This window comes from Aquarana catesbeiana, linkage group LG08 (assembly GCF_042186555.1).
Source record: "Aquarana catesbeiana isolate 2022-GZ linkage group LG08, ASM4218655v1, whole genome shotgun sequence".
In the NCBI taxonomy this organism is placed as follows: domain Eukaryota; kingdom Metazoa; phylum Chordata; class Amphibia; order Anura; family Ranidae; genus Aquarana; species Aquarana catesbeiana.
Genome location: NC_133331.1, coordinates 26,781,308 through 26,795,604, shown reverse-complemented (window position 1 = coordinate 26,795,604; position 14,297 = coordinate 26,781,308). Strand labels below are relative to the sequence as shown.

The 14,297-nt window shown below is 40.6% G+C and overlaps 2 protein-coding genes across 3 annotated transcripts in view; both read left to right on the top strand.

Moving 5' to 3' along the window:
- Positions 1-14,297, top strand: part of LOC141105649 (alpha-2-macroglobulin-like protein 1) — a 583,128-nt gene that overhangs the window by 437,640 nt on the left and 131,191 nt on the right. The window lies entirely within an intron of this gene.
- The window catches only part of LOC141105416 (alpha-2-macroglobulin-like), a 162,132-nt gene that overhangs the window by 53,723 nt on the left and 94,112 nt on the right, over positions 1-14,297 (top strand). Inside the window, 1 exon segment of the mRNA XM_073595279.1 lies at positions 8,170-8,293. Coding sequence (XP_073451380.1) covers positions 8,170-8,293 — 124 coding nt within the window.

Below are 14,297 nucleotides of genomic sequence, written 5' to 3'. Positions count from 1 at the left end.
TTCAGGAATGTATGCCCCAAACATGGGAATTCTGGGGCACCTTCACCTCCCGAGTACCCAATTTTATGCTGTACAGGCTTAATTATCTTTGTGCATGAGGCCTTAATATCCAAAGTAGGTTCAGTGAGGCAGTACAGTATATAACATCCCTTAGGACAGCGGGGCGTAACCTTTTTAAGAACAGAGTCCACCCCAACATAAAAAAAAAAAATTATTAAGTAGACATAATGACAATTTAAATAGACACAATTAGAAAAAGTATATCAATAATTATATCAATAAAAAATAAAAAATAAAATAAAAAATAAAAAAGTTTATCACTAATTATTTCTATCTGGATAGCAAAAAAAGGGTAGGGGGGAACACTAATGCCGCGTACACACGAGCGGACTTTACGGCAGACTTTGCCCAGCGGACTTTTCGACGTACTTTACGACGGACTTTCTGAATGAACGGACTTGCCTACATACAATCCACCAAAGTCCGTCGAATTCATACGTGATGACGTACGACCGGACTAAAACAAGGAAGTTCATAGCCAGTAGCCAATAGCTGCCCTAGCATGGCTTTTTGTCCATCGAACTAGCATACAGACGAGCGGACTTTTCGACCGGACTCGAGTTCGACGGATAGATTTAAAACATGTTTCAAATCTAAATCCGTCCAACTTTTGAGCAAACAAAGTCCGCTGGAGCCCACACACGATCTAATTGTCCACCGGGCAAAGTCTGCCGTAAAGTCCGCTCGTGTGTACCCGGCATAAGGCTCATCCAATTTAGTCTAGATTGAATGGGAATAAAAATAATGGCTTGAAAGAACGCCTTCCCAAAGTGACAATCTGTTTGCACCGTCAGCCGAAGGTATCCAACACAATCAGTTAAATCCCCCGGGGTGGTAATCCTCTGTATACACAAGCATATAATAAAAAAACGGTAAAGATTCCCAAAGGGTATTCTTCAAAAAAAGGATAAACCGGGTGAAACTAAATTTCCTTATTGAATATCCACATTATAAATTTAAAAAGATTATTATATACACCCACCTCCAACATATATAATTAAAATTAAGACAAAGGTCTTAATGGGACACAGGTGGCCACCACAGCCAATCATACACAACTTTCATCCACCCCACACTATAGATTCTACTCAAAACAGTTTCATTATCTTGATGTATAATTATCAAAAAAAAAAATCTAATTCAGAAAACATAGTAAAAAATAACAAAAAATTCAAGATGAAAAAATGAATGAGATTTGTCTGTATTGAGAGATCATTTCATTGCTCCGGTTGAATAAAGTGCATATGCATTATTTAGTGTTGTCAGTCTCAACTTAAAAGTAGAGACAGCAAAATTAAATTCACTGCATGAAGGATCTGCATGGATATATTAAATGGTTATTAGGAAGATGGATCTGTGATCACGGACTGATAGATAAAAAAGTGACATTATTTAAGGAAACAAACGGTTTTAAATCTGAATGGCCATCCCCTTCATTTACATGGGGGCAGATACAGCTCACCATTTGATGTCTTGTTTTGTGTCATTATTCCTTTTATTTCAAGTCCATGTATATATGGCCCAATTGCCTCAGTGATGAAACGTAGACACGGGTACGAAAAAAAAAACATGACCATCACTTCACCAAGCACCCAATGTGTTCATCTAGGTCAATTGCCTTGTAGCAATGTTTCAAAGCGTCCACAGATCATGCAGGCTATGCAGTATTGTCCGCCCCAACTTCCCAGCAGACACTCGGGGTATAGGCTAGCGGAGACTCGGGATGGATGGAGGTAGTTGGCCACCTGTGTTCCACTAAGACCCTTGTCTTAATTTTAATTACAGGCATACCCCACTTTAAAGTACACAATGGGGTTTATCTACTAAAGCTGGTAAGTGCAAAATCGGGCTCACTTCTGCATAAAAAACTATGAGCTTCTAACCTCAGCTTGTTTAACTAAGCTCTTGTAATAAAACCTGGAAGCTCATTGGTTTCTATGCAGAAGTGAGCCTGATTTTGCACTTTCCAGCTTTAGTAAATAAACCCCATTGTGTACTTAAAAGTGAGGTATGCCTGTATATGTGTTGGAGGTGGGGGTGTATATAATAATCTTTCTAAATTTATAATGTGGATATTCAATAAAGAAATTTAGTTTCACCCGGTTTATCCTTTTTGAAGAACATCCTTTGGGAATCTTTCCCGTTTTTTTATTATATGTCTATCTGCACCTTCTGTTGCACTACTGCTATGTGCTTATATTCACGTTCTTTATAATGTCTCTGGGTCTAATCTGCTTTCGTCATATGCTTGAATATTACTTTTCTCTGTAATATGTTTTTTTTTTGCTCTTTTGCATTTCTGTATCTGCATACCAAGTGCCTTTATGATCATCATTCCTTCTAAAAAAAAAATATAAAATGATGAACATAAATAGTTTAGTTACATCTATCTGAATAGAGAACTGTAAATAAAATAGTCAAGAGCTATGAAAACACTCAACATAAAAAATAAAATTGTGTAGACACAATGACAATTTATTTCTTTCAATACTTTTATTGGTTTTATATTCACAAAGTACGTTCCAGAGAAGAAGAAAAAAAAAACAAAAGAAAAACAGGAGACAAAGGGGAACGTTTGGTACACGTGACTTGAAGAGTACATATATTGGCCAACATGGCCAAACATAGAGTGAGATAACATATGACTTACTCAAAGGTTACAGCATAGGCTATATATGTGTAAATGAAAAAGAATGTTATGACACTAAACAACTCCAACTCCGACATGTTCCCCTGTCGGGATTATAAGCTTAATAGGGGGTCAATGGTGAGTATGAGATTGTTGTTCCTTAGCTTTTAGTAAGTAATGGAGAGGAGGGTGAAAGGGAGCACCCCCAGCCACCCCTAAAGGGATCATGCTGTGGGTGGGGGGACCCCCCTCCCTCCGACTCCATCAATATTTGACCCTAGTCTTCACTAAGGAGAGTAAAGACAGAGTATGTATTATGTAGAGATGTTAGAGCTTCAAAACGGAAAAAAAAGTTACCAATATAACCATAATTGAAACTCGGTTGTTAGGAGCGGTAGAGGGGGCGAGCTGAGGTAGCTTGAAGAGTAATGCCCCGTACACACGGTCGGATTTTCAGACAGAAAATGTGTGATAGGACCTTGTTGTCGGAAATTCCGACCGTGTGTAGGCTCCATCATACATTTTCCATCGGATTTTCCGACGCACAAAGTTTGAGAGCAGGATATAAAATTTTCCAACAACAAAATCCATTGTCGGAAATTCCGATCGTGTGTACACAAATCCAACGGACAAAGTGCCACGCATGCTCCGAATAAATAAAAAGATGAAAGCTATTGGCCACTGCCCCGTTTATAGTTCCGACGTACGTGTTTTACTTCACCACGTTCAGAATGATCAGATTTTCCGACAACTTTGTGTGACCATGTGTATGCAAGACAAGTTTGAGCCAACATCCGTCGGAAAAAATCCTAGGATTTTGTTGTCAGAATGTCTGAACAAAGTCCAACCGTGTGTACGGGGCATAAGAGTTTCGGAGAAACTGAGCTCAAGTGTTGCTATACTATGCACATCTGAAGCATAGTAAAGAAGTCAGGATCGGCCTTGTCTTAGGTACACTGTCGTGGAATGGTGATAAAAAAGATTGGAAAAGAAGAATTAAGGGAGGGAAGAGTTAAAGGGAAGGAGATATGAGGAGGTGGGGGTTTCAGAAGGGTCACTCTGAGTCATATCCATTAGGAAGGTTCCCAGGTTAGTTCAAATTTACGGGTTTTGTCTTGCATAATGCTCACTATTTTCTCCTGCTCCACGATCCAGGATATTTTATGCTTCACCGCTGTGATCAGAACTAAAGTTTTTTCCAATGGGCTGCTATGGTAATTTTGGTGCCCAGCAGGATGAAGAAATCAGTGCTTGAGTGTGTTTGTCTACTTTATTCACTTTGAGGTTAAGGAGTGATATGTCTGGTGTTTGGGGGACCTGAATGGTCGTCACTTTGCGTATCAAGGAAAATTCTTTGTTTCAGAGACCCCTTATGCGTGAACATGACCACCAGATATGAAACATTGTTCCTATATGGTTGCAATTTTGAAAACACAGCGGGGAAGCATTTGGATAGATCCTAGCGAGGAGGGAGGGGACCCTATACCAGCGGGTCAGAATTTTGAGGCTTGCTTCAATCAGGGAGACATTTAAAATACCTTTGAAGGAGCGTTGGAAACAGATAAACCATTTATCCTGGTCCCAGGAAATGTCAAGGTTGCTTTCCCAAGAGAGAGCGTAGGAGGGTTTGGACATATCCGAGGCTAGGGAGGAATAGATGATGGAGATCCCGTCCCTCTGATCCATGATGTCCGAGCACCATGATTCATAGGTCGTGACTTTGGGGGGTTCTGGTTTATTAGGCCATATCGAGTGAAGGAAATGTAGTATTTGCGAGTATCTGTATTTTTCGGAGGATGGCATCTCTAGTTTGCTAATGCAGATTGCAAAAGATATGGGGCCTGCGGTGGTGAAATAGTTCCCTATTCTGAATAGTCCTTTATTTAGCCACCAGCTAAATGCTAATATGTTCATTCCCGGTGGAAAGTCTGGATTATGGACTATGTGTGTTAGGGGGCGAATGGTTGAGATCAGGGATGGGTTTTTGTGAATTTGGTCACACAGAGTTGATTAGTGGGACAGAGTGGGAGCTAAAATGGGGGATCTTAATTTATGGGGCGACCATATTAGGAAGTCAATGGTGTGGAGGGGGACTGCTTGTCTCTCAATGGAGACCCAATCAGGTTTTGGACCTTGTGAATATACAATAGAGATCTTGGCCAACTGTGCTGCTTGGTAGTACCACCAGATATTGGGTAGGGCAAACCCCCCTTGAGATTTGAGTCTAAATAAAATAGATTTAGAACATCTTCTGCCTTTTGGTCCCCAAATAAATTATAGAAATTTAGATTGAAGCGTATGCAGTTGTGATTTCCGAATTGGGATAGGTAGAGATCTAAATAAGTACAGGAGGCGAGGGAGGAAGGTCATTTTGATTGCGTTTATACGGCCTAGCCAAGATAGGTTGTGTTTAGCCCAAGTAGTGAGGTCTGATGTCAGTTTGTGGAAAGCGGCTAGGTAATTGGAGGAGTCTATTCTAGGGGGAAGATTGACCCCTAGGTATGGGATGATATTCGAGCACCAAGAGAACAGGAATTGTTTCTGTATATTACTGAGTAAATTAGGGGGAATAGTGATATTTAACACTAAATATTTTGAGACGTTTACGAGGAGGCTGGAGATTTTGCCAAATTTATCAAGCAGGGAGAAAATGTTGGGCGTTGATATCAGTGGAGAGGTGATAAATAATAGCAGATCGTCTGCGAACAATGCGCACCTATGTTCTTGTTTTCCGCAGAACACTCCTCTGTGTAGTAATTTGATATATTGGGTGGATAATTCATTTAGTAGTTATTACAATGATGATGCAAGTACTCTTCCGCAGCAACCCAATTCTTCCAGAGAGATGCGCTTTATTGACTTCCAACACAGAACAAAGTCCACAGATGACAAAAAATCCGGCAGAGTATATAATTCAGAGTCCCATTTTCCTAGGTCTGCGCCTTCATAGTCATACGCAGACAAGACTATATCAAACTATAGACTGAACGCCATGTTATATTCACTAGACATTGAATGGGTGAGCAATTTGATTGGCCGTCTCCATTCAGGCCTTTGATATACTTTAGTCTTTCAGACAAACAACAACCCTCAGCCGTGAACAGCTGCAGTCATAAACCGCCCCAATTTGCACTCCCGCATATCGACATCAACAAGTCCCCTTAGATATGTGTAATTAGAGTAGATTAACATATACCACCTGAACACCCTTTGAAATTTTCAATTAGGTTAACAGGCCATACCTCACACACCTAGGTAGACTTGCATAAGATAAACATATCAAAGGGACATCAGCTGTAATATTAAAATTGAGTTGGCTTGGACAAATCGACCATTGTCAACTGAATTCTAGGCCTGGTTAATATTGTGCTGTATGTGTACATACATATAATAATATAATGTGCCACATAAATCGGTGAACATATTACAACACTCTGATGTCAGGGTGAGACCTAATTGCTATGGCAAGTGTCTCGATAACTATGGCAAAAAGGAGGAGGGATAGAGGGCATCCTTGTCTGGTAACTTTTTCAGTGGGGAAGGGGTCAGAATAACAGCCCTGGATTCTAACTTGTGCACTAGGGCTAGAATACAGGGCTCATAATGTCCCTAGAAAGTGTGGGCCGAAACCCCATCTCCCTAGGGCATTGAATAAGTAAGGCCAGGTGACCGTGTCGAATGCCTTTTGTAGGTCAATCGACAGTAAAAATCCTTCCTGGTGGGGGCCTCCATCACAATGGGAGTTGAAGAGGGATATGATGTCAACTGCTCATTTTATCTGGTCAGGTCCTTGTCTCCCCGGGACAAAGCCCGCCTGGTCCTTATGGAGCGATACAGGATGAGAGTCTATTGGACAGTATTCACAATGACAATTTAAATAGACACAATAACAAAAAGTATCCAATCAATAGTTATATCAATAAAAATTTTAAAAAGTATATCAATAGTTATATCTATCTGGTCCTTCTGTTGCACTACTGCTATGTGCTTACGTTCATGTTGTTTATAATGTCTCTGGGTCTACTCTGCTTTTGCGCATGCTTAAATATTACTTTGCTCTGTAATATGTTTTGTTTTTGTTCTGTTGTTTTGTTGGACTTCCTTTATCCAGATGGCAGCTTACCTCTTCATAGAAGGTTAATAGATTGGTTGGCAAGAACGGATCTTCATGAATCCATGCTGATTACTGCTAATGATACTGTTTTCAATACTAAAATCTTGTAGATAGTCCCTTATCCTCCTCTGCAAGAGCTTGCATAATATTGATGTTAGGCTAACTGGTTTGTAATTCCCAGGGATGTATCTTGGCTCTTTTTTAAATATTGGTGCTGCATTGGTTTTTCTCCAATCAGCTGGTACCATTCCAATCTGTAGACTGTTCGTAAAAATTAGGAACAATGGTCTGGCAATTACTTGGCTGAGTTCCTTAAGGACCCTCGGGTACAAGCCATCTGGTCTTATGTTAAGTATTTCAAGTCTAATTCTAATTCCGTCCTCTGTTAGCCATGAGGGTGCTTCCTGTGATATGTCATGAGGATAAACATTGCAGTTTTGGTTACTGAAGCCCCCAGATTTCCTCATGAAGACTGAGGAGAAGAATAAATTCAATACCTATGCCATCTCCCAATCCTTTGTAACTAGATGTCCTTCATCATTCTTTATGGGACCAATATGATCTGACCTCCCTTTCTTACTATTTATGTACTTAAAGAATTTCTTGGGACTTTTTTTACTCTCCTCCGCTATGTGCCTTTCGTGTTCTATCTTAGCCGCCCTGATTGCACTCTTACATTTCTTGTTGCATTCTTTGTAAAGTTGGAATGGTATGTGTGTTTGTGAACAATATGATAGCAACGTAATGATGCAAATAACAGATGTCATAACAAATGCATTATTCATAATTTCAATGTGCAAAAAATTGCAAGAAATTCCAGTGTGTAAAAATATTGGGTTAAATTAAAAAAGTTCAAGTCCATAAGAAAATCCATACACTTTATACAGGGTGTGACAAGTGAAAATGGTATTCAGCTCCATGGCTACCAGTGTTCAAGAAAAATGGCAAAGTGTTCCATCCACAAGAAAACAGAGTGGTCTCTTACCAGATCTGATGGATCCCTATTACAGAGATCAAGGAAGCTTATGCCGGCATGATCACAGGTGTGGAGATTTCAAACAGCGTGTCTTGATACACTTGCAGGGATGAGCTTCATGTGTTCAAAGATCATATATGAAAAGGGAGAAGCCTCATGGTGTAACATTTTTAGCCTTAGCAACCATGGTAGTGCCTGGCTTCCCACATCTTTTTTTGACAATAGCTTACCTATTAACCTTACAGTTAGGACAGATTTACCCCCCAGCACCTCTCCCTCTCCATTCCTTATAGACTTCAATGCAGTTTGTGCAAATTCAACAGTGAATCAAATTGTGATAGATTCACATGTTACTAATCTTATATATCTACCGTATGTTTTAACTTTTAGATTTTGTACCAGAATTGGAAAGGACAGTTCTCAATGAAATTGAGCATCCCAGTAGCCCAGTAGAAAAGGAGAAGCCACGGATCTACTTTCCAGAGACATGGATATGGCAGTTGGTAACTGCTGGGTGAGTCAACCTCTGCAAATATTATGTTATACAGAGTGTTAATTCAGAATATAAATATGTTGCTGAGTCTATTACATAATTAAGGGATTATTCCACCTGAATGGACTTGCGTGGACTGGTGGATGGTTGAGGTCCTATTCACTTTTGTATTTACTTTTCTTATGCTAGAGCTGACTATGTCCAATTTGCTGCAAGAAAAGCTACTTTTGTACCTGGACCATTTATGGTACTGTGTGTATTGGAGGTGGTGTACCAACAGAGGTTACAAGTGTTGGCTCTACTCCATTTTGGCCCTCCTCATTTGGCCTTCCTGGCATGAAATATGTGTTAACTGTCACCTAAGTTAGTGTGTACTAATGCTAAAATATCCCATATTTCATATACTATGGCAAAAAATTTAACGAGGAGCAATGACGGCATTCTTTACAGGCACAATTTGTTAGTGACAGGCCTAATAAAAGGGCCAAGAAAGGGCGGTAAGATACACTCTACACACCTCTATAAAAATGCCTTGGATATTGTTTGCCATTGCTATAAAATGTTTTTCACCTTACTAGAGAGAAAATGAAAAAGAGGTTGTACATAATTTCTGCAAAAAAATGATTGATCCATTTTATTTGAGAAAATCTTTTTAATTATAGAGCAGGGGTAGGCAACCTTAAATTGGTGGAGATCTACCTGAACAACACGGGAGAGTGTCGCCTCCTGACACCTAATTTAAACCTCTAATTGCTGTACTACCGTGTCCCAAATGTGTGCATTGCATGGCAATCATGGGTTTAAATCTGGTGGTGAAAAGGCAACATATTACCTCCTCACTACCTATCAACACACACTCGGATCATTTTTCAGGGGAGCAGCACTTGAATGAGCCCTTAGTTGAATTCAGCAGTGGCACCTTAGGGCTCGTTCATACGTAAAGTTGGGGGTGGTAAAACAGCAGGATATAATAGAAGTCTATGGCTAAGTGCAGCAAACCTGCAAGAAAGCTGTAGGTACAACAGCAGCCTATTTGTCTTATAGCTCAAAATTAGAGTTTCTATGGTTATTATGAAGCCCCTCTCTCACAATCAGATATAATTCTTCTTAATATTACATAGAGCATGGGTGCTCAAACTGTGGCCCTCCGACTTTTATGGAACTACAAGTCCCATCATGACTCTGCCTTTGAGAGTCATGCTAGTAATTGTCAATGGCTTGCAGTGCCTCATGGGACGTGTAGTTCCGCAACAGCTGAAGGGCCACAGGTTGAGCACCAATGACATAGCGTGTTTCAGGGATGGCATGTTGGTGGGATGTTCAGTAGGATAAGAGGAAGAATGGGGGAGGTTTACTAAAACTGGTGCACACAGAATCTGGTTCAGCTGTACATGGTAGCCAATCAGTTTCTAACTTCGGCTTGTTCTATTAACTTTTGACAATAAAACCTGGAAGCTAAAATAAGAAAGGTTTTTTGAGACTTTGAGTGAGGTACAAGACACGTGGTAGGAGAAATTGTAAAATATTTTAATTGGCATATAAACAAAGCATACCTTATAAATATGTGATAAATGGTTAAACGTGAGTATTTTTGTCTATATACAAGGCGATGGCATACAAAAAAGAGGAATTCATATATATGCATGCACACATCTGAAATCGCATAGTATCCTATGGAAGTAACTAGCATAAAAAGCCAATTCCATTTGAGTAATGGATACAAATGGGTTAAAGGATACAACTGAATCACAATCAGACTTTTCTCCTTACACATGCACATTATGTCTCAGTGCATGGCTCTGTGCAATATCACCAGACATATTTACATTTTTTCACCCTTGCAAGAAAGGTTGTGATAAAAGGTGCCTATATATGATCCACCAAGGTGTGTGTAAATAAAATCTGCTTACCAGACGGCGATGACTGCTATTACGGCAGTCTCGCCCAGCATAGGGATTATGGTCTCCCAAAACCAAAGGATGTAATGCAGGATCGGTGGTTCTAATAATCCATCAAAACCGGAAATACAAAAGAGAACACTTCCATAGCGCAATATTGTATGATAAAAGATTTAATAATAAAACGAAGGAATCACACTTACAATATTTGCAGGAGGTATGCAGCAGGTGAGAAATCAAAACAGAGCGGCGGCGTCTCCGTGTACCGCAATTCACTTCCTGTGTTCAGGCCCGTCCAAGAACGTGATGACGTCACCGTCGTAGGCTCCTCCCTACGCGTTTCATCACGATAGGACGTCGTCTGGGGATTGGCCGAGTGACGGGTCATCACGTCTGGGCATATAAATACATAGGGAGCGCCATTTTGACTGCTGGCAAATGTAATGTATGGAATAGAACTGAGTTCAAAGGAGCCATATTGACTACTACTACTACATAGGTTTACTATTAACAGCCAGAAGTCAATATGGGATTGGCTGGAGCGGCACACAGCTGTCAAACACAAGTGAGAGGGCGCTGAGAACGCCAGACTTCTCATTCGATTTTACTTTTGCCTGTTTTTAACTAACAAATGTAAGAGCATTGACCAAATAAATATCCCCATGGTTTTTAAAACAATAACACACTAGTGGAGCCTGTCTTCTCTCTCTCCCCTTCCCTTATTCTTGCCCCCCTTATTTGAGCTATACCAGAGCGGAGGGAGTACAGGAGAAAATATGGAGAGTTAAGCTTTAAGAAGGAGAAGTTCTTAGACAGCGCTTCCGCACTTTGAGGACTATATGACCACAGCTTGTTTTATACTACTTTAAGGTGAGAGTCCTGTGAGACTGTATTATATGGCACCACTATAGGATTAATCTATCCAGTTTTTAGAAGATACACAGATCTGAATAGAAGGGCTCCTTTACCTCGTCAACAGCGCCATCTATCTAAGATTTTATGAACTATTTTATTTTCAATCCTGCAATGCTGCCACTCTATTTTAAAGGCACGTTTAGATAATTTGTGATTGCACTATATTATGGTTCACTGCTGCTATTTATCTGTGTATAATGGATTGACCTTTTTGATGGGTTGCACTCTATATCAATTATTTATGTGATAAGGATTTTTAAATTAAGGATTTTTCATTCACTAGTATTTATTCACGATTAATTGATGTTATTTTTACTTGCTTGCATTTTATCACCTTTTTGGTATTTTTTAGACACTAGCACGTTTTCACGTTTAATACAGCACTATTACTTCACTGTTTAATAGTGGTAATAATATATGTTCCATCACAGAGATTGTTGATCCCATTTACCAATACAGATACCACTATCAATTTTTATTTGCCCCTACCCTAATATATTTCACATCACCTTTTTCAATATTGCGCAAAATCTATTTTAAGTATTTAACCCCAGAGGTATGTCCCTCAAATATGAGGCCAGCCAGACTGAGATTAATTTTTTGGACCTCAAAATCGGGATATCCCACAATCGATTTATAACATCCACCCACTTCAAGAGTACTGACCGTAACTCATATATCCCTATGGATAGTTGCCACCATGAAACATGGCTAAAATCAGTGCCCAAAAACCAATACATGCAATTGAGGAGAAACTGCTCAGAATTTGGTGAGTTTCTCCTACAGGCCAATGTTCTAACTAAAAGATTTCTAGAAAAGGGTTATCCTGAGGCCTCTTTAATTAAAACTCTAGAAGAGGTGTCTTCACTAGATAGGGTAGACCTACTTAAAGAGAGACCACCCATTGGGGACAGAATACCCTCTGTCCCTTTTATCACCACCTATTCCATCCAACACAGGAATGTGGGTAGACTTATTAAAAAACACTGGCATATTTTAACTAATGATGCTGTTTTCAATACTGTTCTTCCTAATAAGCCACAGGTCATTTACAAGGGAGCCTCTTCTCTTAGAAGTAGATTAGCTCCCAATGTTCTGGACCCCCCTCCCACTCTAAGGGGTTTCTTTGAAAACCTTACCGAGTTTTACCAATGTAGGAGATGTAGGGTCTGCTCTATGAGTGGCTGCCCACACAGAAGAACCCAGAGGTTTGTTTCATCCAGCACTCTTAGAGAATTTGAAATCAAGCCCTTTATTACATGCTCCACCAAGAGTGTTGTGTACCTGCTTCAATGCCCATGTGGGCTGAAATATGTGGGCAGGACCAAGCGGGCACTTTCGGTCAGGCTCAATGAGCACATAACCAACATCATTTGTGGTTTTCCCAAGCACCCAGTCTCACGACACTACTTGGAGGCTCACAATAAAAATCCTGCTAAAACCATCTTTCTCAGAATTGATAGGCATATTCCCCACTGGGGAGGTGGTTCCTTAGTACGTGGTATCTCGAGACTGGAGATGTCCTGGATCCATAAAATGAAATGTTATGCTCCCTTTGGACTCAATGTGGATGTTGACCTCAATGCTTTTATTGACAATTTCTAATAATTCTTTTGCTTTCAAAATCTTTTATTGGTTTTGTACAAAAACAAGAAAATATATAAAATAAAATACAATATAGGATTTGAAATCACATATCATGTAACATCCTCTGATACATAAGATATGCCTGCTGGGGCTAGAGCATTAGCATTTATAAGGCACATTGACTATGATTAACTATGGTGTATAGGAATCAATGCTTGAAACCTTGCAACTGATGTAAACATAGAACGTGTTCCCTAGGGGGATTGTCTGACGTCTAGAGAGGCACTAGGGGATCCCACCGGCACCCCTAACGGGATCATGCTGTGCACAGTGTGAGCCCCCCTCCTCTCCTGACCAGGGATTGACCAAGGGCCCTAGGGTCTCAAAGATCTATATAATAAAGCAGTGGAGATTACCACCTATCCGAGAGAAACAAGCTACGGGATGAGTAATGATTGTCTCAAAATGGAGGAAAACTGGTCAGAAAACACAATACAGTCATTACCCGCTGAACTATCCTAGTTTCCCCCAGCAGAGGGACTGGATCAATCAAAAATACATTTGGAAGGACAGAAAAGAGGAAGAGGAGAAAGGAAAAGAGTGGAAGGAATGTTAGCCATCCGTCTGGAGGGGCCCCCGCCTCATAAGTTGACCCCTGTTAGTTTTGGGGTGGGACTCCTGGTATGAGAGAGATGCCGACGAATTTTGCCCAGGGCTCCCATATGGCTTCGAATTGCTTAGTTTTGTCATCTAAGATGCTAGCCAGTTTCTCTTGGGCCATGATCCATGAGATTTTGTGGATAGCCGCTTTCACCGAGACTTTGGGCTGTTTCCAGGCCTTAGCAATGGTGAGTTTTGCACCTAAGAGTATGAAGTGTGTCAGTTTGCGTGAGCTCTTCGGCATCCTGGGAAAGTTGTCATTAAGAAGAGCTATGGTCGGGGATTTCGGGATTTGGATCTGAGTCGTTTTCCTTATCGGGAAAATATCTTGTTCCAGTAGGGCCTTAGTCTGGGGCATTCCCACCATACATGGGCCATTGTGCCCACTAGCTGACACCCTCAAAAGCACCTGGGGTCAGCTGTTGGGAACATTCTGGAGAGCTTGACAGGTGTGAGGTACCACCTTGTTAAAACCTTAACACCTCCTTCGATTAAGGAAATGTTTTTGATGCCTTTAAAGGCTCTGTCGAAGGAGCATCTCCATTTAGAGATCTCCCATTCAAAGGCTAGATCCCTCTCCCAGTCCAGCATATAGGGGGTTTTTTGGGGGTGCAAGGCTAGTGACTGGTAGATGACGGAGATCCCCCCTCTCTGTTCAAAGGAGCGACCACACCATAATTCGTATGGCGTAAAGGCGTTGTGTGAGGGGATTCCCCCTCTCCAACGTTGACAGAGGAAATGTCTAATTTGGTGGAATCTGAAGTGCTCAGAATGCGGAATTTCCAGTTGCCTTATACCTTGCTCCAAGGAGATAGGACCCTCATTCGTGAAAAAATGTCCGATTCGATACAGTCCCTTGTCCAGCCACCAACGAAAAGCCTTAATATCCAACCCAGGGGGAAAGTCAGGGTTATTGAAGATGTGTGCTAAAGGAAGACATCTTGAGATTAATGCCAAATTTTTTC